Source organism: Molossus molossus, unplaced genomic scaffold, assembly GCF_014108415.1.
Source record: "Molossus molossus isolate mMolMol1 unplaced genomic scaffold, mMolMol1.p scaffold_m16_p_7, whole genome shotgun sequence".
Classification (NCBI taxonomy): Eukaryota; Metazoa; Chordata; class Mammalia; order Chiroptera; family Molossidae; genus Molossus; species Molossus molossus.
In genome coordinates, this window is record NW_023425401.1 from 29,101,177 (window position 1) to 29,125,634 (window position 24,458).

Below are 24,458 nucleotides of genomic sequence, written 5' to 3' on the forward strand. Positions count from 1 at the left end.
CGACTGACACATGAATATTTCCCATACTCAATGCTGTGCTCCTGCCATCTGTGAACTAATGTCCTCCGTCTCTTAATAATGCATGAGGTTTCTTTTCTGGATATGTGTATATATATATATATATATATATATATATATATATATATAATATATATATTTAGAGAGAGACAGATAGATATATATGTGTGTATATGTATACATATATGTGTGTATATAAATAAATATATATATACATACATATACATATATATATATATATATATATATATATATATATATATATATATGAGAGAGTGGAAGGGGAAAGAGATAGACATCAATGCGAAAGAAAAACATGGACTGGTTGCCTCCCACATGTGACCAGACTGGGCAGAGGATCAAACCTGCAACCCAGGTACATGCACCCCTGACAGGGAATCGAACCCAAGACCCTTCGGTGCGAGGGCCAACACTCTAACCTCTGAACCACTCCAGCAAGGGCTGCACGAGCTATTTTCACATTAAAGTTGTAACTTTGTCACACATGTGCTGTTTATTTTACTATCACATATATTTCTTTTAGTACCTTGGTAGTTTTTTATATTTAAATATCTACCCCATTATGATTTATTTTTGTGTATAGTGTGAGGTAGTATGTTTTCCCCACATAGTAATCCAAATGCCCTAACATTTATTTATGGAGTCTGTATTTTATTTCCTTGAGCTCTTAGCTGATAAAGATCTCCATTTTAATTGCTGTTATTTTATAGTACGTTTTGGTATCTTGTAGGGAAAGCCTTTTCAAATATTCTTTTCTATTAACTGGCATTACTTTTCCATGTGACCCTTGAAAACAACTTTTCAAGTAATAAAACAATTCCTTTTAAATTTCCAGTGGAACTCAATTTGTACATTAATTTTGGGAAAATTACTATTAAAAAATATTGAGTTTTCCTATACGTGAATATGTTAAGATTTCCCATTTATGTCTCTATTTTACATTTCATACCCTCAATAAAGTTTTATAGTTTACATATTTCTTTAAGGTTTAATTCTATGCATTTTATATTTTTCATTATCTAAACTAATGTTATCACCAGTTGTGACATATTAAGAAATACATATTTGGTTTTTGCCCCTGGTTCCTGAGACAAAGTTCCTAAAACTCCTGAGTGATGAGGTTGCCACTAAGTAGCATCTTTTGTTCTAGTATTTGTTTTTTGACCCCAGATCCTGACACAGAGCTCCTAAATCCCTTGGAATTTCCTGGGTGATAGGAGCAAGAGTCTTTTGTTCTAATGAGGCAACTCTTGGTGGGCTCCTGAATACCTTCAGAAGTGGGGCTCATCACCAGACAGACCAAGTCATAATCAGAAGCTTGAAACTTTCAGCAACACTCCCCCGCCCCTCCCCGTCCTCTAGGGAGGGAAAAGGGCTGGGTATTGAGTTAACAGTGGATTAGGTATATGCAATGAAACCTCCATAAAAAATCCCTAAACTACAGGTCAGAGACCTTCAGGGTCGGTGAACACATATCCATATCCATGTGGGTGGCATGTCCCAACTCCATGGGGACTTGTGTGCCTGCACTGGGGCCCCTTTCAGACCTTGCCCTATGTTCCCCTTCATCTCTTTGTTCATCTGTATCCTTTATTATACCATTTAAAAAACACACCAATGAATGTGTTTCCTTGAGTTCTGTGAGCCATTACAGCAAATTACTGAACTGAAGAAGGGGTTGTGGGAGTCCCTTCTTTATAGTCAGGTGGTCAGAAGTACAGATGACAACCTGGGACTGGTGTCTCGGGCAGGGGTGGTCTTTTGGGGCCAAGCCCTGCACTGGTGGGTCTGTGCGGACTCCAGGGAATTAGTGTCGGGATGGAACTGTAGAACACTCCATTTGTATTTGAAGAGCTGGAGAATTGGCTGGTGTAGAAAAAAACTCACACATTTGGAGTTAGAAACGTTGCAAGTAGAGGGTACAGCAGTTTACATTTACTAGTAAAAGAAAAAACTACTTATTTTTATGTTTATATTTTACCTAATCACCTCTTTAAGTTCTCCATTTTTTGTTTTATTATGAAGAATTATAATCATAAACAGAACAGCATCATGACTCCTCAGGCGCACATCATCCAGCCTCAAAAACTGGAGCATTTACCAATTTTGTTTTACATCAACATATTTTTTTCTGTTCTTGGTGTATTTTAAAGAACATTCTAGACTTCACACTTCACCTACAAAATAGTTCAGTATGTACAGCAAAAGATAATTAATTTTACATATAACCAAATGCCAAAAAGTTCTATGTAAATTGGGAATAAGCACATAAGTCTTCCATGTTAAACAACAAGTCAACAAATCTACTATAAATGCATTGGGGTCTTACAGAAAAGATGCTTGAAATGAACAAAGTAAGAATAATATATTAATTCTATCAGATTAAGGAGAAGAAGGAAGTTGTGAAATTTTACTTGAAATGTCTGACGCTTGCTTCCCATTTGCATGTTGTTTTAACAGCTCTGATAAGGTATAAATGGTATACAATAAAATCCTCCCATTTTAAGGTGCAGTTCGTTAAGTTTTGCAAATATACACAGTCATACAATTATGAGTATGGTCACATTTTAGAAGCTTCCATCATTCCAAAAAATTTCATAGGGCCTCTCTGTAGTCAAGTCCTACTTCTAGTACTTACTGTTTCTATAATTTTGCCTTTTCGATAATTTAATATAACAAATCATATAGTATGCAGTCTTTTGCTCCTCATTTTTTTCACTTAGCATGTTTTTGAGATTCAACCATGTAAGTATCAGTGGCTCCTTTCTTTTTATTGCTAAATAATATTATATTGTATAGATGCATGAAATGTTGTTTACCCAAACTAGTTGATGGATACTAGTTTGTTTCCATTTTTCATTCTTATGAAGAATGCCTCCATGAACACTGATGTACAAGTTTTTGTGTGGACATAAGTATTTATTTCTCAAGGACAGATACCAAAGAGTGAAACTGCAGGGTCAAATGGTCAGTGTCTATTGAACTTTTGAAGAAAATGCCACATTGTTTTCCAAAGTGGCTGTACCATCTTGTGTTGTCACCAGTAAAGTGTGGCTGTTTTAATTGTTCCATACCCTCACCAACACTTGGTATTGTCAGTATCTTTCATTTTAGCTATCCCATCATTAGTTATAATAGTTTAGGTCATTCACTCTGCTTTTCTAAACACACAACAATGTCGTATGCAAATCATGATAACAATTACTTCATTTTCTCACTGCTCTGTCTTCAGCAATTCCATTACTAGCAAACCGTATCAATAATTACAGACATCTATGACTTTATTTTTATTATAACAGAAACACTTCCAATATTTTATTGGTAAAAATCTCATTACATGTGCAGTTTCTCACATTAGAACGTGCCCTGTTTTTAAATATGTTTTATCACATATAAATACTGAGTTTTTAATTAAGAATTTTTTAGCATCTATTTTGACTTTCGGATGCAATAAATTAACCTCACACATTTCCTAATGTTGAATCATCCTTACATGTGTGAAACAACCCCTAACTGGACTTGTTTTGATATATTACTTGGGTTTCTTCTGCCATACTACTGTATTTACTAAAATTTACATAAATATTTGTAAGTTAATTTGGTCTAGGCCAGCCTTTCCCAAATTTTGTCCAAGAGGCTATGTTAGTATATGTTTCTAGGGCAGGGAACCTCAATGAAACTAATCCTCAATTTCTTCAGATGTAAAATGGGGGTAAAATATATAAAGAGATACAGAGATAGATGGGTTAAGGTACTACTGGGAAGATTAAATGAGATAATGTTCATAGTTGGTTAATAAGTGAATGAACTAGGATTGCAGCCCAGGTCAGTATCAATCATCCTTGAGACCACTACACTCTGCCATATCTGTTATTAAAAGAAGAGTAGGCATATGTCTAAAAAAACCAACTTCTTAAGCAGTTTAACAAACAATAGTAATTCAGTAGAGCTAGGGATTTATGTTATTAATTTTTTAAATCCTAAAATGATAGATTCTCCCTTTATAATGAACTCTTTAACAGAAATTACTCAAATCTGGACAAGAAGTTAGCCTAAAACAACAAGTGTTGTCGAGGGTGTGGCGAAAAGGGGACTCTAGTACACTGCTGGTAGGAATGCAGACTGGTGCCACCACTGTAAAAAACGCTATGGTGTTACCTCAAAAAGTTAAAAATTGAACTGCCATTTGACCCAGTGATCCCACTTCTAGGAATATACCCTAAGAAGCCTGAAACACTAATCAGAAAGAATATATATACCCCCATGTTCATAGCAGCACTATTTACAATAGTTAAGATCTGGAAACAACCCAAGTGTCCATCAGTAGATGAGTGGATTAAAAAGCTGCGGTACATGTACACAATGGAATACTATGCAGCTGTAAGAAAGAAAGATCTCTTATCCTTTGAGATGGCATGGAAGGACCTGGAGAGTATTATGCTAAGCGAAACAAGCCAAGTGGAGAAAGACAAATATCACATGATCTCACTTATTTGTGGAATATAATGAACTAAACAAACTGCTGAATAAAATTAACCCAGAGACATAGAGGTGGTATACAGACTGACAAGCCTCAGAGGAAGGGGGGTTTATGGGAGAAGAGATAAACCACAGAACTTACATGCATGTATGCATGACCAATAAACATAGACAACAAAGCTGGGGATGGGATAAGGGGGAAGGGGAGGAGGGTGTTGATGGAGGAAAAATGAGAAACATCTGTAACAAAAACAAATTAATAAATAAAAAAATTAAAAAAAAAACAAGTTAGCCTACCTGAGTGTGATTGATGGCTATATGGTTGCCATGGAGAGGAGACTGCCGATCTTTCTCCTTACTGTGCCGACTACTTTGTTTACTACGTTGCAGTTGCTGCCGCAGTTTGGCAATCTGCTCCGGAGAGAGGGAAGGAGAAGCAAAAAGAGAACAAAAGTGATTACCAACTTTAAGCACTTATTTCTTAAATTTGGGGGTATTAATACATTTTTTCTCAAAGGTTTCAAAGCAGAGATGATATTTCACTACAATGATTTAGTCTTACAAGCTTTTATGATTAAGACTTTAAAAAATAAGAAATAAATATATGCTACAAATGCTTCACTTGTACAATTTAAATAATGTTGTTGGTAAATACGCAGACTAAATTTCCCCAGATTATTTCAGATTTTACCTTTGTAACACCAGAAATATCGTCCTCTTTAAACACTTTTATAAGATGAAAAACAAGTATTTCACATACCTATTGATTAAAGTCATACAGAATCTCTTAATATAGGGACAACATTAGTTTCTAAGTTTGGTCCTATATAAACAAAATCGATCTCGGTTTATCAATTACTAAATACTTTAAAATTGCAAATTCCATTGTGGTGAGAAAAATCAAAGCATTTAGTATTAGTAATTTATTAGTACTTAATATTTTACTACATATTACTCTTTAGTCACACAACTGATATTTTGTTTCCCAGCTTTACTGAGATAGAGCTGACATAAACATTCTGAAAGCTTAAGGCATACAACGTGTTATTTTGCTACATTTATATGCTGCAAAATAATACCACGATAGCATTAGCTACCACCTCCATCCTGTCACATAATTAGTTTATTTTTTGTGGTAAGAACACTTGAGATTTACTCTCTTAGCAACTTTCAAGTATATAATACAGCATTGTTAACTATAATGAAAATGCTGCATATTAGCACTCCAGAATTTATTCTTCCTATAACTGGAAGTGTTGACCGTTTAATCAACCCCCATTATCTCCACCCTCCAGCCTCTGGAAATCACCACTCCACTGGCTGTTTCTATGAGTTCAGCTTTCTTTAGATCCCAAGTACAATTATTATCATAGAATATTTGTCTTTCTACATAATACTTATTTCACTTAGCATAATGCCCTCAAAGTTCATCCAAGTTGTTGCAAATGGCAGGATTTCCTTCCTTCTCCTGGCTGAATAATATTCCATTGTGTATATACCACATCATCTTTATCCATTCAGTCACTGACAGACACTTGGCTCTAATCACACAACTTTTAAAAAACAAATATAACCTAGGGTTTATTGTCCTAAATGGAATGGTAACACTTCCAAGGCTAAAGAAAAGTCATTTACTACAATACGGCTTGGAATTCATTAAACTACTAATGTATTTTAGGTGAAGTATAATCTGCTTAAAATGTGCTAGACGAGGAATAAAATATTCCTGTGCATTTGAAGGGTATCATTAGAAATCTGAGGGAAGTTATTTAATATTGGTATTATTTGCAGAAAAGATTACATCAATTAATAGTTATACCTGGAAAAGCTATTTCTTTGTTACCTACTAAGCAAAGTATAAATACAAAGTAAAGTCTCTAAAATATATTGATTTCCTCAGAGATACAGTAAAGCAAAATACAATGCATTTTAATATTAGCTAAATATTTACCTTGAATAACCATGACAATAAAAAGCAAAATAGACAGTTGTTATTAAACCTGAAAGGAAAAAGTACATGGGTTGCTGGGAAAATTTATTTTTACCTGTGGCAAATAGAAGAGAAGCAGCATAGAAGGAAATTAAGCACCTAAACAAAGGAATAATTTATAGCCTTTCTTTTATATCAAGACACATTTATTCCTTTAGTTTTTTTAAAGTTCTTTGTAGCTTATGGACTTCTCGCAACATCCTTGCAAAGATATATAAATAAGATTATTTATGTTATTATTTGTGTTCCCTGGGCTGTTGTAATGACATAACTTTCTTCTAAAGGGTGTTATTTTTCATGTGAAAAGGAATAAAACTTAGTAGGTAATTATTATAAATCAAGACAGATTATTCTCTATGAGAAAAATATATAATTTCAAATTGTACAAGTCATTTAATTAAGATAGAGATATAAAATTAAGTGTTTTCTGAATATTAATGATGTTTACTGGTATTATGAAACCAGTAAGAGCTTATATAGAAGAGCCCATAATGGTTAGAGATTAATCAATGCAATTTGTACTTTTCCATTTTTTTTCATTATTATTTTTTAATCCTCACCCAAGGATATTTTTCCATAGATTTTTAGACAGAATGGGGGGGGGGAAGGGAGGGAGAGAGAGAAACATCGATGTGAGAGAGACACATCAATAGGTTGCCTCCCAAACAACACTAAACCCGACCAGGGCTGGGTATCAAACCTGCAACTGAGGTATGTGCCCTTGACTGGGAATCAAACCCATGACTCTTTGGTCCACGGGCTAAACTCTAACCGCTGAGCCAAACCAGCCAGGGCTGTACTTTTTCATTAAAAAAGAAAATCTTTAAAAATAAACAAACAAAAATAAAGGCTTTGGAAATAACAAAATAAGCCAGAAAACTTTTTGTTCTAAACATCTTTAACAAGGTCCTGAAAACAAGAAGTATACATCATGGTACACACCTTACTTTGCAGGAATACCTATTTAAACTGCAACCTTATGGTGTTCACACAATGCTGTTCATCTTTGGACTACAACATAGCTATGCTCTTGTTACAGTTCAGTAGAGATTAAGGTAAAAGTGAAGCTCATCTTCCTAAATATATTTATGTATGCTCAGAACATTATACATTTTTTTGTCAAGAACTATGTGGAAAAAAAAGCAAGATGCCATAAATCCTTCTTTACTTCAGAATATGGATGGTTCCTGTGCCGTTTACATCATATTCAGAAGAGGCACAGGCCTACATAACTAAACGGCAAATGCTCTTGCCTTCTAGGGCTTCTACTTCAGAATTTTTCTTCTCTTTTCTCTTTGATGCTCAAGACCCCATTGCCAGCCAAAGCCACCTCCTCTCCCTGACCTCAGCACCATTGGAGAGTACACACACAAGTGTCCTCTGGGAGGAAGGTGCAGAAGGAAGCTGTAAACCCCGCCCCCCCACAAGCCCCTCCCACCTCGCGCACAGCTCTGACCCTCTGCCTAAGACAGCTTCTCTAACGCCCACGTTCCATCGCATCACACAGAAGCTTGGGTCCTCACCACAGTGGGCCTACCCACCCCGTTCCTAGGATGCAATGACCACACAACTTTCCTTTACCAAGGGAACACTGAATTATACTGATTGGATTTTTAAAACGAAACTATAGATGAATTTTATTTTTGTGTTTCTAAATATTCACTAGCTACTCGTGACCTTAAGGAAAAGAAATTAGGAATGAACCTTGAGGGTATTATGCTAAGTAAAATAAGGCAGACAAAGAAAGACAAATACTGTATGATCTCACTTATATGTGGAATCTAAAAAACAGAGAGCAGATTGGTGGTTGCCAGAGATGGGGTGTGGGGGCAGGAAAAGGCTGAAGGTGGTCAAAGGGTATTAACTTCCAGTTGTAAGATGAGTAATTTATGGGGATGTCATGTATAGCACAGTGACCATAGTTAACAATGCTATATTGTATACTTCGAAGTTGCTAAGAGAGCAGATCTTACAAGTTCTCTCTATACATAAAAAAACTGTTACTATGTGAGGTGATGATGTGTTAACTAACCTTATTGTGGTGACAATTTTGCAAGTTATACATATATTGAATGATTACACTGTATACCTTAAACATATGATGTGGTATGTCAATTATATCTTAATAAAGCTTAAAGGAAAACAATTAAGAGAGAAGGAGAGAAGAGCTCTCTTTAAACATGAAAGGGGTCCCAAGCACATAAGCTGCAAAGTTTTAAAAAGAGGGAATAAGAGATCATGGGTCACAAAGAAGAAATTAATAACTGTCGACAGAATAATAAGTATACTCACAAAGAAATGATTAAATTCTTTGTGGAATCAGATAAAGAAAAATCAAGGACTGGCCCCACTTAAAATCTGAGAACGAGGAATACATTTTATTGTAAAATTTTAAAAATCTGGTAACATCACCCTTGTTAATTTGCTATTTTTGTCTTGTTAGTTGCCCCTCCCCACCCAGCCCACTATTGTTAACATTTAAAAAACAAAATAAACTAAACTAAACTCAGCCTCAAATAACTGGTTGAGTACTTTGCCTCAGGTACTTAAAGGGAGGAAAATGTTTCTCAGAATGAATTCTATTCCACAGTAGGTCAAGGAAATGAGAAATTTTAACTTAAAAGGCAGCACTAGGGAGAAAAGCAGAATCCTGTGGCTCTTGGGGGAAAAAAAAATGAAAAGAGTGCTAGCTTAAAATTAGGAAAAAGGCACTTCGCCATTTGCTTTTATATGAATCCTCATTCATTTTTCAATAAAAGTATATGAGATAGGTACTATTATTATCCCCATCTTATAGGTGAGGAAACTGAGAGGCAGAAAGATTAAAGAGTTTGCCCTGGCTGGTGTGGCTTAGTCGGCTGGGCGTCATCCTGTGCACTGAAAGGTTGCTGGGTTAATTCCTGGTCAGGGCACATGCTCGGGTTTCAGGTTTGATCCCGGGTAAGGGGAGTGAGGCAGCTGATTGATGTTTTGCTCTCACATTGATGCTTCTCTCTCCCCCTCTCCCTTCTCTCTCTAAAAAGCAGTAAGAAATCTTTTTTAAAAAAATTAAAGAGCTTGCTGAAGGTCATACAATTAAGTGGGCGAAACAAATATTTAAATATAGGAAGTGTAGTTCCAGAGTTTGCTATCTTAACCATTATTCTGCATTGTTTAAAGAATCACGTTAATAACTCAGAAGGAGAGAAATAAATCTTATAAAAAGTGAAGATAAATATACAAATGGGAATAAAAATTTTGACAACTAAGAAAAAACATCCAAAGAAATTAATAAAGCTATTTACAAAATAAATTTTTATAAAAATGTAGTATGAGAGGTCATGAATCTCAAGCTTTTATTCACTTTTACATGAAAAAAAGGGAATACATGACAAACTTCAGTGATTATAAAAATCAACGGTCTCAAAAGAAAGGTGCTGTAGTCGAAAAATTTTAAATATTACATCCCCTGACAATGTTCAGAGGAATTTAAAATGCAACATCATATAATCCAACACACACACACACACACACACACACACACACAAATTTAAAACTTTTTTTGTCTTTCCATAAATATAAATAATCAGTGTTGTCTTCCTGTTCTTCTTTATATTGCCAACAGGCAAACCCAAATGAATTAACTGCTATTCATTCAGTCCATGATAATCAAATTAACAAACACATGCACATGTATGCACAAATATGCATGTATAAGGAGCACACACATATGCAAGCACATGTATAAGGAGAGATTACCTGCACAAACATCAACCCTTACAAACCCACAAAGGTGCTCATCATGTGTAGACGCACACAAACCTGCTATCCCAGGAACAGACAGACAGATACTCCCACACAGATTCATCCCCACAGATATAGCCAGCTTTGGGACAATTTTATACACATAAAATAAGTTTTAATATAGAAGTGTATTTACAACGACCAATAAGGCGCATTTTTCAAAGGGGCCTGTTAACAGACCAAGCTAACATTTAAAATACACTTAGTTCACAAACCCACTTGATCTCACAGATTTATTATATCTCTTTTACAATGTAGGAAATACCAAAAAATAAAGTACCTTTCCCAATATAACACACCTAATAACTGTCAGGCCTAGTCCTTTAGTCTTTAATTTGTAACCTCTTTATTACCTATCAACACTGCTGAAAGTAATACTAGGTTAATGTTCAACTGCAATAACTACCAGTCACTATGTATTGGCTCATAATCTTAACCATTTCACAAAGTAACTTCCTTTCTTAATGTTGGTAATATTGCAAGAAGTGAAACTAGAATAAAGATGAACAAAATTTTGATGAAGCAATTAACTGACTGTACACTAACCTACTATGAAGTTACTATTTTTTCTATAAGCATTTGTATGACCTTAAAAACTGTGCCTACTGGATACCATTTTAAATGATGAAAAATTATAAAACATCTTTATAAATCAATATGAATTGAGACTTTATTAAATATATGTATTTTTAAAAGGTTTATCACATAATTCCTTTGCATTCAAAGGTATAATAAAAATTCTCCAGATTGTTGTCTTTTAGGTCCAGATAAAACATTATTGCAATTATTTTCCCCTACTATAGTATGATAAAAAATTTTTTTTAAATACCAAATACTAAAAGAATGTTAGGGTAAAAGGTATACTCTTAGTAAAACTGCAAGGAAACTTAATTTTTCTTACTTTAGAGGAAAAGCCCACATCAATAACATTTAACAACTGGCCTTGGCCCAGTACCTCAGTTGGCAGAGCATCGTCCCGATACGCCAAGGCTGCTGGTTTACTCTCCATTCAGGGCACATACAAGAATCAACCAATGAATGCACAAGTATGTGGAACCACAAATCAATGTCTGTCTCTCTCTAAGTCAATAAATAAACATTCAAAAAAATAAAATGAAATAATATCTAATAATTATTACTTGATCAGAAGTGAGAAACATCCCCAATCATTACACTTTTTACAGATGGTTCCTTCTAAGAAAAACTAACTTACTAATGAGAGCAGGGCTGAGATAAAGAAGCAACCTATGATTTTTCCTTATTGCCACTGAAGGACTTAGGAATAGTAAACCCACATTTTTCTATTTATCTTTATCAAAACCAGAAATAGTGAAACAAATCAAAACAACAATACATCACGTATTATTTTTGTTCTCTCTGGGAACGTCACCCTCTGGGATAAAAAGCTTTGCTTACTGCTTACTATAAAAACAGTGGGTTCTCCCAGCTCTGTGTTTCTCTCCTGAAATGTGACCTACTGCATGTGTAGTCATGCATTTGGGCCCTATGTGACTGGGGTTTAGGGGAACAAAGCAAACTTGATAGTCTTGATACTTGCTATGCTGAAGTCCACTCTCTCTAAACCAGGCGTCTCGTGCCTCTGCCGACATCCATGAAACTGTAGAAGACAAACTTTTCAGGTTGTAAGTAGGAAAAACATCAAATCCAAGACCTGAGAGGGTGTACTTCCTTCTTTTCCTCAAATGGGGAGGAGTTTTAATGGAACAACTCGAATGGTAGCTGTATGTTCCCCAAAGATAAGGGGTCACAATGAATTGGTATCTGACACCTACTCCAGATACTGAAAATGTGGAGCTAGAATAACATATTTACTGTTGCATTAGAATGAGTAAGTTCCCAGACATTAACCAAACAACAACGGAAAAATGTGAGTCTTCCAGGAACCATTTGGGAAACTTGAGTGCGGGAGTCATCATGGAGGGCTGTCCTAGGTCTTATATGAGAGGGCCACCTGGAAGGGTGAACAGAGCTTGGCAGCTGAGAATGTGAATTCTCTCTCAGTCTAGAATTCTAGCGGCGAAGGAGACAGAAAGAGACTCACTAATGCATACAAACAGAACTAAGGGTAAGAGACGTGCAGCAACAAGGGATCTCCAAGAACCCATGAAATCACCAAAGAAAGTTTCAAGAACTTGTCAAGCCCAGGGAATGTGAAGGCATCTTACAACAGGACAGTCAAGTAGGAACATTTCCATTCCCCTTACCTTTCCCTCTCTCCCCCTTGCTCTATTTCCAGAGGGGTCAGAAACAGGAGCTATGGAGTTAGGTAGGAGGTGAGCAAGAAACAGAAAAGGAGCCTCCAGGATCCCATCACTCATGAAGTCACCCAGCTGTAGGAGGCCCTAGTTGGGGGAAGAAGAGCAGTGATAACAGTGGAAGAAGTTAAAAGTGGTTGACTACGATAAGAAATTGGAAAGCGTGCTCACTTGAAGGGACTACAGGAGTGTAGGGCTGATTAGATTCTAGGTTTGTACCACAGGCTGCAAACTTCTCTCATTGAACAAGGAGAGTAGGAGATAATATGAAGTCTTTTGGTAATTATTCCTTCAAGTCTTGGTTGTTTTTCCTAATATGTAATTAAGCTCTTTAAGAAGTAGATTGTTCTCTACTGTTTCTTCTGAAATTCTGGATGCTTTACACAATAGTGAGCACACAGTCTTATTAACCTGACATTATTCCATGAATAAATGTGGTGCCACTAAAAGCTGATGACATATACTAAACAAAAGAAAACAAAAAACACCTTAAAATTCACCCTTCTTCTCTTTAACCTCTACTAAATGCATAGAAATCAAGTACCATAAAAAGTGACACGTATTAATTAAATCTTTATCATTTACTTGGAAGATTTCTTAAAATCTAGTTATGCTGTATAAATAAATTTTAAATTGTTTTATATAAGCAGGGAACCACATATCTAAACAATAAAAAAAGTATACTTTTACTTTTTTTTTTAGTTTGTAAAATCTAAATAAAGGTTGGGTCAAAACCCTTCAGCAAACATAATCTAAAGAAGAAAAGTAATCTCTTCATAAAGGAAAATGATTCCTCATTTAAACTCATTTCCTTAACATAGACACAAACTACAACCTCATTGTATACTGGCATCAACTATAGTTTGTGATAAATGTAATGACAACCTGCCATTTCTTTGTAGGTAATCTGCCTTTTTACTGAATCACAGAAAACTGTGTGTGAGTGAGTGAGTGAGTGAGTGTGTGTACCTTTCATCTACAACTCCACTACACTATACCTAAAGGTTGAAATTTTTTCATTGTCCTGTTTTTCCTCCTCGGAACTGGTGGGCTTTTTCAATACAAAGATACACATGGCTCTTCAAATCTAGCAAATTTTCATCCTTAAAAAAATGTCTCTTCCCTGATGCTAACTATTCTTCCTTTCTGGAACTCCTAACTCAGTCTATTTTCTATGTTTCTTAATTTCTCTTTCATGTTTAAACCTCTTTATCATTTAGTTCTATATTCTAGCTGATCTGCTCATCTTGACTTTCAACTAACTCTCAGTTGAGTCTTTTGATTCATTAATTCTCTCTTCTGCTATGTCATTTTAATCACCAAAGAGTTTATTTCACCAACTTTTGCTACTTATAAGATTTGCAAATGGACCTTTATCATTCTGCCTGTTCTTATTTATTCCTAGTCTCATTTCAAGATACCATTTCATGTGTAATTCTAAATATTCTTAAGTTCTTTTTGGGATTGTGTTTCCTCAGATGTAAATGTTTCTACTTAAAGTATCTGTTGTGCCCTGGCCGGTTTGGCTCGGCGGTTAGAGCATCAGCCTGCAGACCAATGAGTCTCAAGTTCAATTTCAGCCAAGGGCATGTACCTCAATTGCGGTTTGTCCCCAGTCCTGGTCTGGGTCACACGTGAGGCAAACAATCAATGTGTCTTTCTCCCAGAGATATTTCTCCTTCTCTCTCTCTCTCCTCCTCCTCCTACTCTGTCTGAAGATAAGTGGAAAAAAATGTCCTCAGGTGAGGATTAAAAAAATAAAAATAAAATAAAATGCTGCAGTATTAAAAAGAAGTATCTGTTGTATCTTAATGGAATTAGATTTCCTTACATTCCCAAAAATACTTGGTTGCAAACTCACCTTACATGAAAAGTTTACCCTTGGTGAGCTCTTTTCTGCAATGTTGCTTCATGGTTGGTCAGACGAGCGCCCTGGAGTTACATGCTCCAGAACAGGTTTTAAATTAAGATGACCGGGGCTCTGGTCCCACATGGGTAGAGCTCTGTTCTAGATCGATCACTCACACACACACACACACACACACACACACACACACACCCCATATGGCTACTATTTCCATTTTTGCATAACTACCTCTCTGGCCCACAGGAAAACATCAACAGTGTCACATGGAGTTATTTCAGGTCTGGTTTTACTGCCTACAAACATAGTCCCAGGTCCTTCTTTACCCAGACAGCTCCAATCTCATGCCGTTTGCAAGATAACATTTGACACTCTTAAAATGTGTAGGAATCTTCACTCTCTTAAATTTGGCTTAAAAATCCTCCCTTAATCCCCAGCCAAAATGACCCAGGTTTCTTTTCCTTTTTAATATTTTGTAATTGATTTTAGAGGGGGTAGGGGAAGAAACACTGATGTGAAAGAGAAACATCTATCTGTTGCCTCCCACACACACCTGGACTGAGGACCAAACCTGCAACCCAGGCATGTGTCCTGACCAGGAATCGAACCCGCAATCTTTTTGGTGTATGGCAAGATGCTCCAACCAACTGAGCAATCTAGCCAGAGCTCAAGTCACTTTTTAAAAATGCTGAAGTACCCCGAACGGTGTGGCTCAGTGGCTGGGCATTGACCCATGCACCAAGAGGTCTCTGGTTTGATTCCCGGTCAGGGCATATGCCTAGGTTGTGGCAATTCCTGGTGGGGGGCATGTAGGAGGCAGCCAGTCAATGTTCTCTCTCATCGATGTTTCTCTCTCTCTTTCCTCTTTCTCTAAAATCAATAAGGAAAAAAAATTCTAAAAAATAAAAATAAAAATGTTGAAGTAGTATATAATTTTTAAAAATATTAGTATTTCAATAATAGTTTTCACTTTTCAGAATTTTCTCAAATGAAAATTCTTTATTTTATTTTTCAATCCACACCCGAGGATATTTTTACATCAATCTTCAGATAGAGCTGGAGGGATAAAGAGAGGAAGAGAGAGAGAGAAACATTGATGTGAGAGAGACACATCAATTGGTTGCCACCTGCACAACCCCAACCAGGGCCAGAGACAAACCACAACTGAGGTATGTGCCCTTAGCCAGAATTGAACCCGGGACTCTGGTCTGCAGGCAACGCTCTTACCGCTGAGCCATACCGGCCAGGGCTCAAATGCCAATTCTTATTTTTACTCTTAGTCTTACCCATGTACTCCTTTCCTTTTCCTAGCCACAGTTATATACTATACCATACAGAATTTAATACCTTCATGACACATCACAAGAAAAAAAAAAACTAAACAAAACACCAGTCTTTTACAGTTATTCCTTTTTTCCCTTTCATCTTTACTGAAGTATACTTTATATTCCCTTAATTTCATCCATTGTAAGGGTAAAATTTCATTAAGTTTTCATCACTTTTCAGAGTTGTACAACAGTAATCACAGTGCAGTTTGTGAACGATTTCATCAACCCCAAATTTACTTTGAGTCTATTTGTAGCCAATCACCCCACTCCCCCAGCCCCACTCCTGGCCACATGCAACCACTAATGGGCTTCTTTTTTTCCTGTATATAAATTTGCCTTTTCTAGGATTCCAATATAAATGGAACCATATCATATGTAGCCTTATTCATCTGGCTTCATTCAGCTAGCAGGGATTGGCAAACTACAATCTGCAGGCCAAATCTAGCCCGCCACATGTTTTTGTAAATAAAATCTACTGGAACATAACTACACCCACTCCACATTGTCTATGGCTGCTTTCACACTACAACAGCAGAGTTGAGTAGTTGCAACAAAGATAATATGACCCACAAACACTAAAATATTTACTATCTGGCCTTTCACTGGAAAAAAAAATGCTGGCCCTTAACTTAGTAAAATCTTTTTGCACTTTATTCATACTGTAGCATGTATTAGTATTCTGTATATGGTTTCTTTTTATTGCTAAATAGTATGCTATTACATAAATACACCACATTTTGTTTATCCATTTACCAACTGATCGGTATTTTCCAGTTTTTAGTTGTTCTGAATAACTCTGCTATAAACAATAGTGTACATGTCTCAAAGTACACAGATGTTTTCATTTTTATTACACAGTTCCTAGTAGAATTGCTAAATTACATGCTAAGTTAATGATTTAACTTTTAAAGAAAGTGGCTGTTTTCCAAAGTCACTATACCACTTTATATTCCCAACAATGTCTGAGGGGTCCAGATTCTCTCCATCCTTGTCAACACTCAACATTGTCTTTTAAATTAAAGTCACTGTAGTTGGTGTGTAGATGTATCTCATAGTTTAATTTTGCATTTGTCTAATGACTAATGATGCTGAACACCTTTGGCACCCACAAATCTTTGGTGAAATACCTCTATTCAACTGTCTTACTCATTTTTAAATGAGTTGCCTTATTGATTTGTATGAGTTCCTTATATACCCTGTAGATAAGCCCTATATCAGGTATATGATTTGCTAATATTTTTTCCAGTCTGGGGCTTGTCTGTGTGTGCTCTTAGTCATGTCTTTTCAAGTGTAAATGTTCATTTTAGTAAAGTTTAATTAATACTTTTTTCTTTTTTGGCCTTGCTCTTGGTGTCATATCTAAGAATGCCCCGCCTAATCCAAGGTCTTCTAGAAGTTTTATCATTTTAGAGTTTATATTTAGGACTAATATCCATTTTGAGTTAATTTTTCTCTATGGCGGGAGCCAAGAACTTAAGTTTTTCCCTTATATGTGGATATGTAATTACCCCAGCAACACTTGTTGGAAACACTGTCTTTTTCAAGTGAATTGTGTTGGCAACTTTGTTGAAAATCAACTGACCATAAATATAAGGGTTTAATCCTGGATTCAAAAATTTGATCTATTTATCTATGTCTTCCTTTTGTCAGCTTCATTAATGTACATTTATAAGTACTAAAATTGTGTAATGTGAGGCCTCTCAATTTTTTCCTTGCTTTCAAAATTATTTTGGCTATTTTAGGTCCTTTGCTTTCCCACATAAATCTTAGGGTTATTACCTTGTTAATTTCTGCCAAAAACAAAAAATCTGAAATTTTAATAGTGATTACAGTGGATCAATTTTGCATAAATTACTATCTTAATAATAATACTGAGTGTTGTAATTCATGAACAAAATAAGTCTTTCCATTTATTTAAATCTTCAATTTGTCCAGTAATGCTTTCGTGTTTTCAGTGTACAAGTCTTGCACAGTTTTGTTAAATTTATTCCTAAATCTTTTACTCATTTTGATGCAACTGTAATAAACTATTTCCTTATATTTTTGGATTGTTCATATCTAGTATCTAGGCATACAATTGATTTCTGTATGTTGATCTTGTATCCTGCAACCTTGATGAATTTGTTAGTTCTTATAATATATTTGCATATTCCCTAGGAGTCTGTACATATAGCTTCTGCTTTTCAAGGCCTGCCCCATCCTGGCTGAAATGTTATCACTAACAAAGCTGAGGATGGTGGGGGGTGGGGGGGGTGGGGGGAGAGGAGTAATACCAGATAAGAACACCATAAACTTGTGTTATTTTTACCCTGAATTCATTACTCTTCATGAATAAAACTTCTCAATTTGTTTGATTTCCAGAGCACTGAATTATTTTTGTTATTCAGCATTATGTTGCTTTGTGGGGAGAGCAAATCTCCCACTCAGCAACTAATGTTAGCCATTCCTTTTTTCAATAATGTATATCCTGTGTTGTTGTAGTCCAAAGTTCAACCATACCAAATCTTGGCTATTACTTTGAGATTATATTGACCTCTAAGATAAAGTTGCAAATTCATTTCTTCATTCCTTTCTTTTTATTTTTTTTTGCTGTTGGGAAAAACTGATTTTGTGAACATGCATTTGTGTGTAGTGTAGATAGAAGCTGAGGATTTCTCTACATTATTATAGACAAGCTATTAAAAATGTAATATAGTCATAGGCATAATCATGCTAATAGACTATATCTATTTAGTTTAGATACTATATGCAAGATACTGGTAGAACTCAGTATATGAAAATGATTCTAAAGGGTATGAAAATTATGGCATATATAAAAAAATATTTGAGAGAAATGTCAATGTTTACCCTGGAGAAAAATAACATATTGCTAGCCTTTCAAATATTTAAAGTAGACTCACACAATGATACAGAGGCCAGAGTCAAAACTAAGGGGTTCTGAGTTCAATACACAAAATGAACTATTTAACAACTTAGCTAAAACAACTGAAGCAGTTTGGTTCTCTTGCAAAGTGAGAAGCTTCTCTCACCAAGAACAATCAAAATATACTAGATGACTATTTTTTTAAGGAGTGTTTACATAGGAGAGAGACTAGATTACTTTTCAACTCTAAGTTTCTATTAAAGCCCTGGCTGGTTTGGCTCAGCGGTTAGAGCGTCGGCCTGTGGGCCAGAGAGACCCAGGTTCAGTTCCCGCTAAGGGTGCGTGCCTCGGTTGCAGTTTGTTCCCGGCCCTGGTTGGGTTGTGCGTGTGGGAGGCAGCCACTCAGTGTGTCCCTTTCATGTCGATGTTTCTCTCTCTTTCTTCCTCTCTCTCCCTCCCACTCTTTCTGAACAAAAAATAAAAAAATGTCCTCGGGTGAGGATTAAAAAAAATAAATAAAAAAAAAATAGGTAAGAATTTAGATAGATAAAAGATAACACTATCAGAAAAAAAATCCAAAATATACATAAAAAAGATCACAATTGGGGTTATTCATAACAAATAAGGGAATAGGTCATAAAAAACTACTTATAAAAGATATGAATTCCCTGTATTACTGGGTCTCAAAGGACAACAATATGCTGGCTATTATGAAAAAGCTATTAGAAGCAGAAAACACTTTCTTATCATTGTACAAAACTATGATCCATAGTTCTTGTTGCTATAACTCAAAAACCAGAAAGCTGAAGTGAGAACAAAAGATAACCAAAATGAAGAAGATAAAGCAATTATTAATAAAATCAGAATTCATTCTAGAAAAGGCAAAAGCGGAGAGTTGCATAACAAATATTTATAAAAACACAAAGAGCACAAAAAAGGTAAAGTCAGACTTGTTCACTAAAACATGGAAGGCAACCCTTAAACTCTGAAAGGAATAGTAAGATAATTTGCTAGGACCAAAATAGGTTCTAGACTAAAAACAGAAATAACTTACCTCTTTTAGTTGATCAGCACTCCCCCATGATGCGGAACGCTGATGTGACCTCTTTTCTGCTCCCTCTTCTGCCCAACAGCTAGGTGTCTTTAAAAAAATAATAATAATAAAAATAAAAAATAAGGAATGTTGTCTTTACTCCTTATTCTCATAGCAACTCAAACATATTTCAAATTTTTCATGCACATCAGTTAAGGAGCTATACTAAATACTAAAATCCCTTCAACTCTTAAGATTTTCATGACCCTGTGTAATGTTTAAAACAGTCTATCATATTCTGAATTAGACATGATCAATTAAAGATGCCGCTAAGTTACTCAAAACATTCTGTTTTTCACATCAACAACATTAATGAAACATCCAAATGTATTATAAAACATTAAGTACCAATGGTAAGACCATTTAGTAGCTATATTTAAAACATATTAAAGTATCGTTCTTAATACATGAGAAGACTCTTGGTGTAATGAAAATTAGAGAAAGCAATAACCACAACTTAAAGACAAATGGTAATGATTATCAAAGTAAATATATATGGCTTTAAAATTATTTTTATTACACACTGAAAAAAAATTATCGTTTATGCTGAGGCTGCACCTATGATTCTACATATTATATAACTTCTTATGAAAAAGACATCAGTTCTACATTATACAATTCAAAATGCCTGCGGACAACTTTTTAAATAACGACTACCTCTTAAAAGTAACAAAACTTCATAATGAACCCAATAACAATTGAATGCTAATTTGAAAAAAATAGAAATGAACTGCTTAACAGTTCAAATACTAAAGTGAAGCTGTTTAGTCATATTTGAAAGAGTAAAGTATTTTATTCAACTGGCAAGAGCAAGGATAAAAAGTATCAATATATTAAATAAGTTGCTTGCAAAGAATTATTTAGTTATTAAAATTTCCTAAGTTCAGTTCTAGATAAGACAAACTACTCCAAAAATTATTTAGTTTCCAAGTCATATCTTTAAACATCAATTTAGTCTAAAATTATTCAACTGTAAGTTTCTTTTAGTCAAACTTGTATTTTGACAATCTATATGCTATAATTCTTTTCATTTTCTCCAAGTGTAAACATTACTCTTGTCGAAAATCAAATGATTAAGGATCACAATGTTTAAAACTCTAAGTGCATTCAAAAAAGAAAATGAGTCAAATCTCTGGCATGTTCCATAATTATTTAACAGTAACATTTATAACACCAATTATTTTCATTTTGTACAGCTCTAATGTTTTCAAAGGACATTTACATAAACTGTACCTCCAACTTAGAGATAAATCAATACCACAAAATGTTTTCAAATGTCTTAATACTGCTAAGCATGCCGATGGCAAATGGAACTAAATCTGAGGTCTCTTATCTCAAAGGATATCTCCTTTCTTCGTATTATCACCTTTTTCCTTAAAACTAAATATGAAAACCTATTTGATTATTTCAGATGCAGTATTATTTCTACAAAAATAAAAATAAAAACCAATTACAAAAAATATTTATGTTCCAGAAAGCTAGTAATAAATTCGTGTTTCAAAAGTGTAAAACCACTGAAAGAGTACTCTCTTGTGTAACTATAGTTACATGCATATAAATTGTGTAAGTATATCCAGCATAGTCTCACCTTTTCTAAAAAATACTCCCCAGAGAGTAATTTAATTATAATCACATCAATTTAAAATACTATAAAAGTGCTCTAGTCTACAAATATATTCTATAGACAGTACTGTCCAATACACAGCTGCTAGCTACATGTAATAATTTAAATTTAAATGAATGAGAATGAAATAAAGCTAAAAATTCAGTTCCTTGGCTGCATTAGTACATTTCAAATGCTCACTACGTGGCTAGTGGCTACTGGCTGCCCTGTGGAACAGCACCACAGATAGGGAACATGACCAGCACTGCAGAAAGCTCAGCTGAGAGCCGTCTTCACATTTAATCAGATTTTTAACAAGTTATTTTAGCCAAAGCAAAACCAAAAGACGACTACCTGGTTTATGAAGTCTATTTAAAGCTCATGCTTGTGAAGTCACAGAAGATGAAATAATTTGTATCCAATTTGTTAAATCTGAGTATCTGAGAAATGTTTTATCATTTAAATTAGGAAAACAACACCACAGTAGGAAAGTTCTTTCCTTTTTCATCAGCAAGCAATTTTTCCCAATTAGCTTGATCTCCTGTCCAGTAATCTAGAGTAGAATTTTAACATTCTACTCATAACATTGCCCATGGATGTTAGTCAGAATATCTGACAAAAAGGTTCCATGGTCAAATGAATTGGGAAATAATGTATATTAAACCTTCCTCTACTCAACGTATAATGCGATTAGCAGTTCAAAAACTCAAACACACACACACACACACACACACACACGCACTTAAAAAAAAAAACACCTCCTTTACTTTCTTTCTCTTACTTATATCACTCCAGAACACGTATTTTAGAAGTACACTTATTAACATCCTCCACAGACATCTTTGAAAGAAATATAATCCTCAATAAACTGTACTATATATAACAGCTTGCTCTTCAGCCCCCATACTTTGTGGGATTCTTCTTTTCTAGCTGCCTGAACTTAGACGACCAAGAAAAAGAACATAAACCTTTTGTACACTTGGGCAATGTAGAACATCAAAGCCTATCTCTAAGACAGTTGACAAAATGGTGGTTGATATAAAAAAAAAATCCCCTCTTGCCTTAGGCATTGTATCAGTGAAAATTCTGCTACGTGTGATGTCTGAAATTTTGTTGCCTAGATTTTCTTCTAGGATTTTTATGGATTCATGAGGCACATTTAAGTCTTTTATCCATGTTCAGCATATTCTTGTGTACGGTGTAAGCTGGTGGTCTAGTTTCATTTTTTTTTGCATGTAGCTGTCTAATTTTCCCAACATCACTTATTAAAGAGGCTGTCTTTACTCCATTGTATGATCTTGCCACCTTTGCCAAATATTAATTGAGCATAATGTGTTGGGTCAATTTCCGGGTTCTCTGTTCTGTTCCATTGATCTTGTGCCAGTACCAGGCTGATTTGATTACAATGGCTTTGTAGCATAACCTGATATCTGGTATTGTGATCCCTCCTACTTTGTTTTTCTTTTTCAAGATTGCTGTGGCCATTCGGGGTCTTTTTTGGTACCATATAAACTTTTGAATTATTTTTTGTAGTTCTGTGAATATGTTATTGGTATTTTAATGGGGGTTGCATTGAATCTATAGATTGCTTTGGGTACTATGGATATTTTAATGATAATTCTTCCAATCCATGAACAACATATATGCTTCCACTTTTTTTATATCTTCCTCTATTTCTTTTTTCAATGTCCTATAGTTTTCTGCAAATAGGTCCTTTATTTCTTTGGTTAAGTTTATTCCTAGGTATCTTAATTTTTTTGCCACGATGGTAAATGGGATTGTTATTTTAGTTTCTCTTTCCATGAGTTCATTACTGGTGTATAAGAATGCCATCAATTTACTGATGTTAATTTTGTATCCTGCTACATTGCCAAATTCATTTATTAAATCTAGTAGATTTTGATGGAGTCTTTAAGGTTTTCTATGTACAACATCATGTCAAAGGTAAAAATCAATACATGGGACTACATCAAACTAAAAAGCTTCTGTGTAGCAAAAGAAACAAACGTCAAAATGAAAAGGGAACCCACTATATAGGAGAACATAACTGCCAACGATACATCAGGTAAGGGATAATTTCCAAAATATATAGAGTACTCATACAACTCAACAAAAGGAAGACAAAGAACCCAATTAAAAAATGGGCAGAGTACCTAAATAGACACCTCCAAAAAAGACATACAAATGGCCAAGAGACATACGAAAAAATGCTCAATGTCACTAATCATCAGAGAGATACAAATTAAAACAACTATGAGGTATCACCTCACATCTGTTAGAATGGCCACCATAAACAAATCATCAAACAACAAGTGCTGGCGAGGGTGTGGAGAAAAGGGGAACCTAGTACACTGCTGGTGGGAATGCAAACTGGTGCAGCCATTATGGAAAACAATATGGTGTTTCCTCAAAATATTAAAAATTGAACTGCCATTTGACCCAGTGATCCCACTGCTAGGAATATATCCTAAGAAGCCTAATACACCAATCAGTACCCCTATGTTCATAGCAGTACTATTTATAATTGCTAAGATCTGGAAACAGCCCAACTGTCCATCAGTAGATGAGTGGATAACAAAGATGTGGTACGTATACACAATGGAATACTACGCAGCTGTAAGAAAAAATGAGCTCTGATCCTTTGAAATGGCATAGAAGGACCTGGAGAGTATTATGCTAAGTGAAATAAGCCTATCAGAGAAAGACAAATATTGCATGATCTCACTTATTTGTGGAATATAATGAACAAAATAAGCTGATGAACAAAACAGACCTAGAGACATAGAAAGGAGTACAATTCAGACTGATAAACCTCAGAGGAAGGGGGTAGGTATGGGAGATGAGATAATGAATGTATGCATAACCAATGGACATAGACAACAATGCTAGGGGAGGGAGGAATCAGGAGGAGGTTGTCTGGGGGCGGAGAGGAGAAACATCTGTAAACAAAAATAAACTACAATAATGTGGAAGTAAAGTACAGACTGGCAACCCTCAGAAGAGGGGGTGGGTGGGGGAGGGAAGAGATAAACCACAGAACTTATATGCATGTACACATAACCGATGGACATGGACAACAAAGCTGGGGATGGGATGGGGCGGGGAGAATGTCAAGGGGGAAAAAAATCAACAACAACAAC

General features: G+C 35.2%; 1 protein-coding gene across 3 annotated transcripts in view; it reads right to left on the minus strand.

Moving 5' to 3' along the window:
• Positions 1 to 24,458, minus strand: part of GLCCI1 (glucocorticoid induced 1) — a 98,124-nt gene that overhangs the window by 22,183 nt on the left and 51,483 nt on the right. For 2 of the 3 annotated variants that reach the window (XM_036247131.1, XM_036247133.1), the window contains exons 3-5: positions 19,677 to 19,763; positions 12,517 to 12,654; positions 4,816 to 4,929 (exon numbers count right to left, since the gene is read on the minus strand). In XM_036247131.1, coding sequence (XP_036103024.1) covers positions 4,816 to 4,929; positions 12,517 to 12,654; positions 19,677 to 19,763 — 339 coding nt within the window. The remainder of the gene's footprint in view (positions 1 to 4,815; positions 4,930 to 12,516; positions 12,655 to 19,676; positions 19,764 to 24,458) is intronic. The other variant, XM_036247132.1, reaches the window with a different exon arrangement.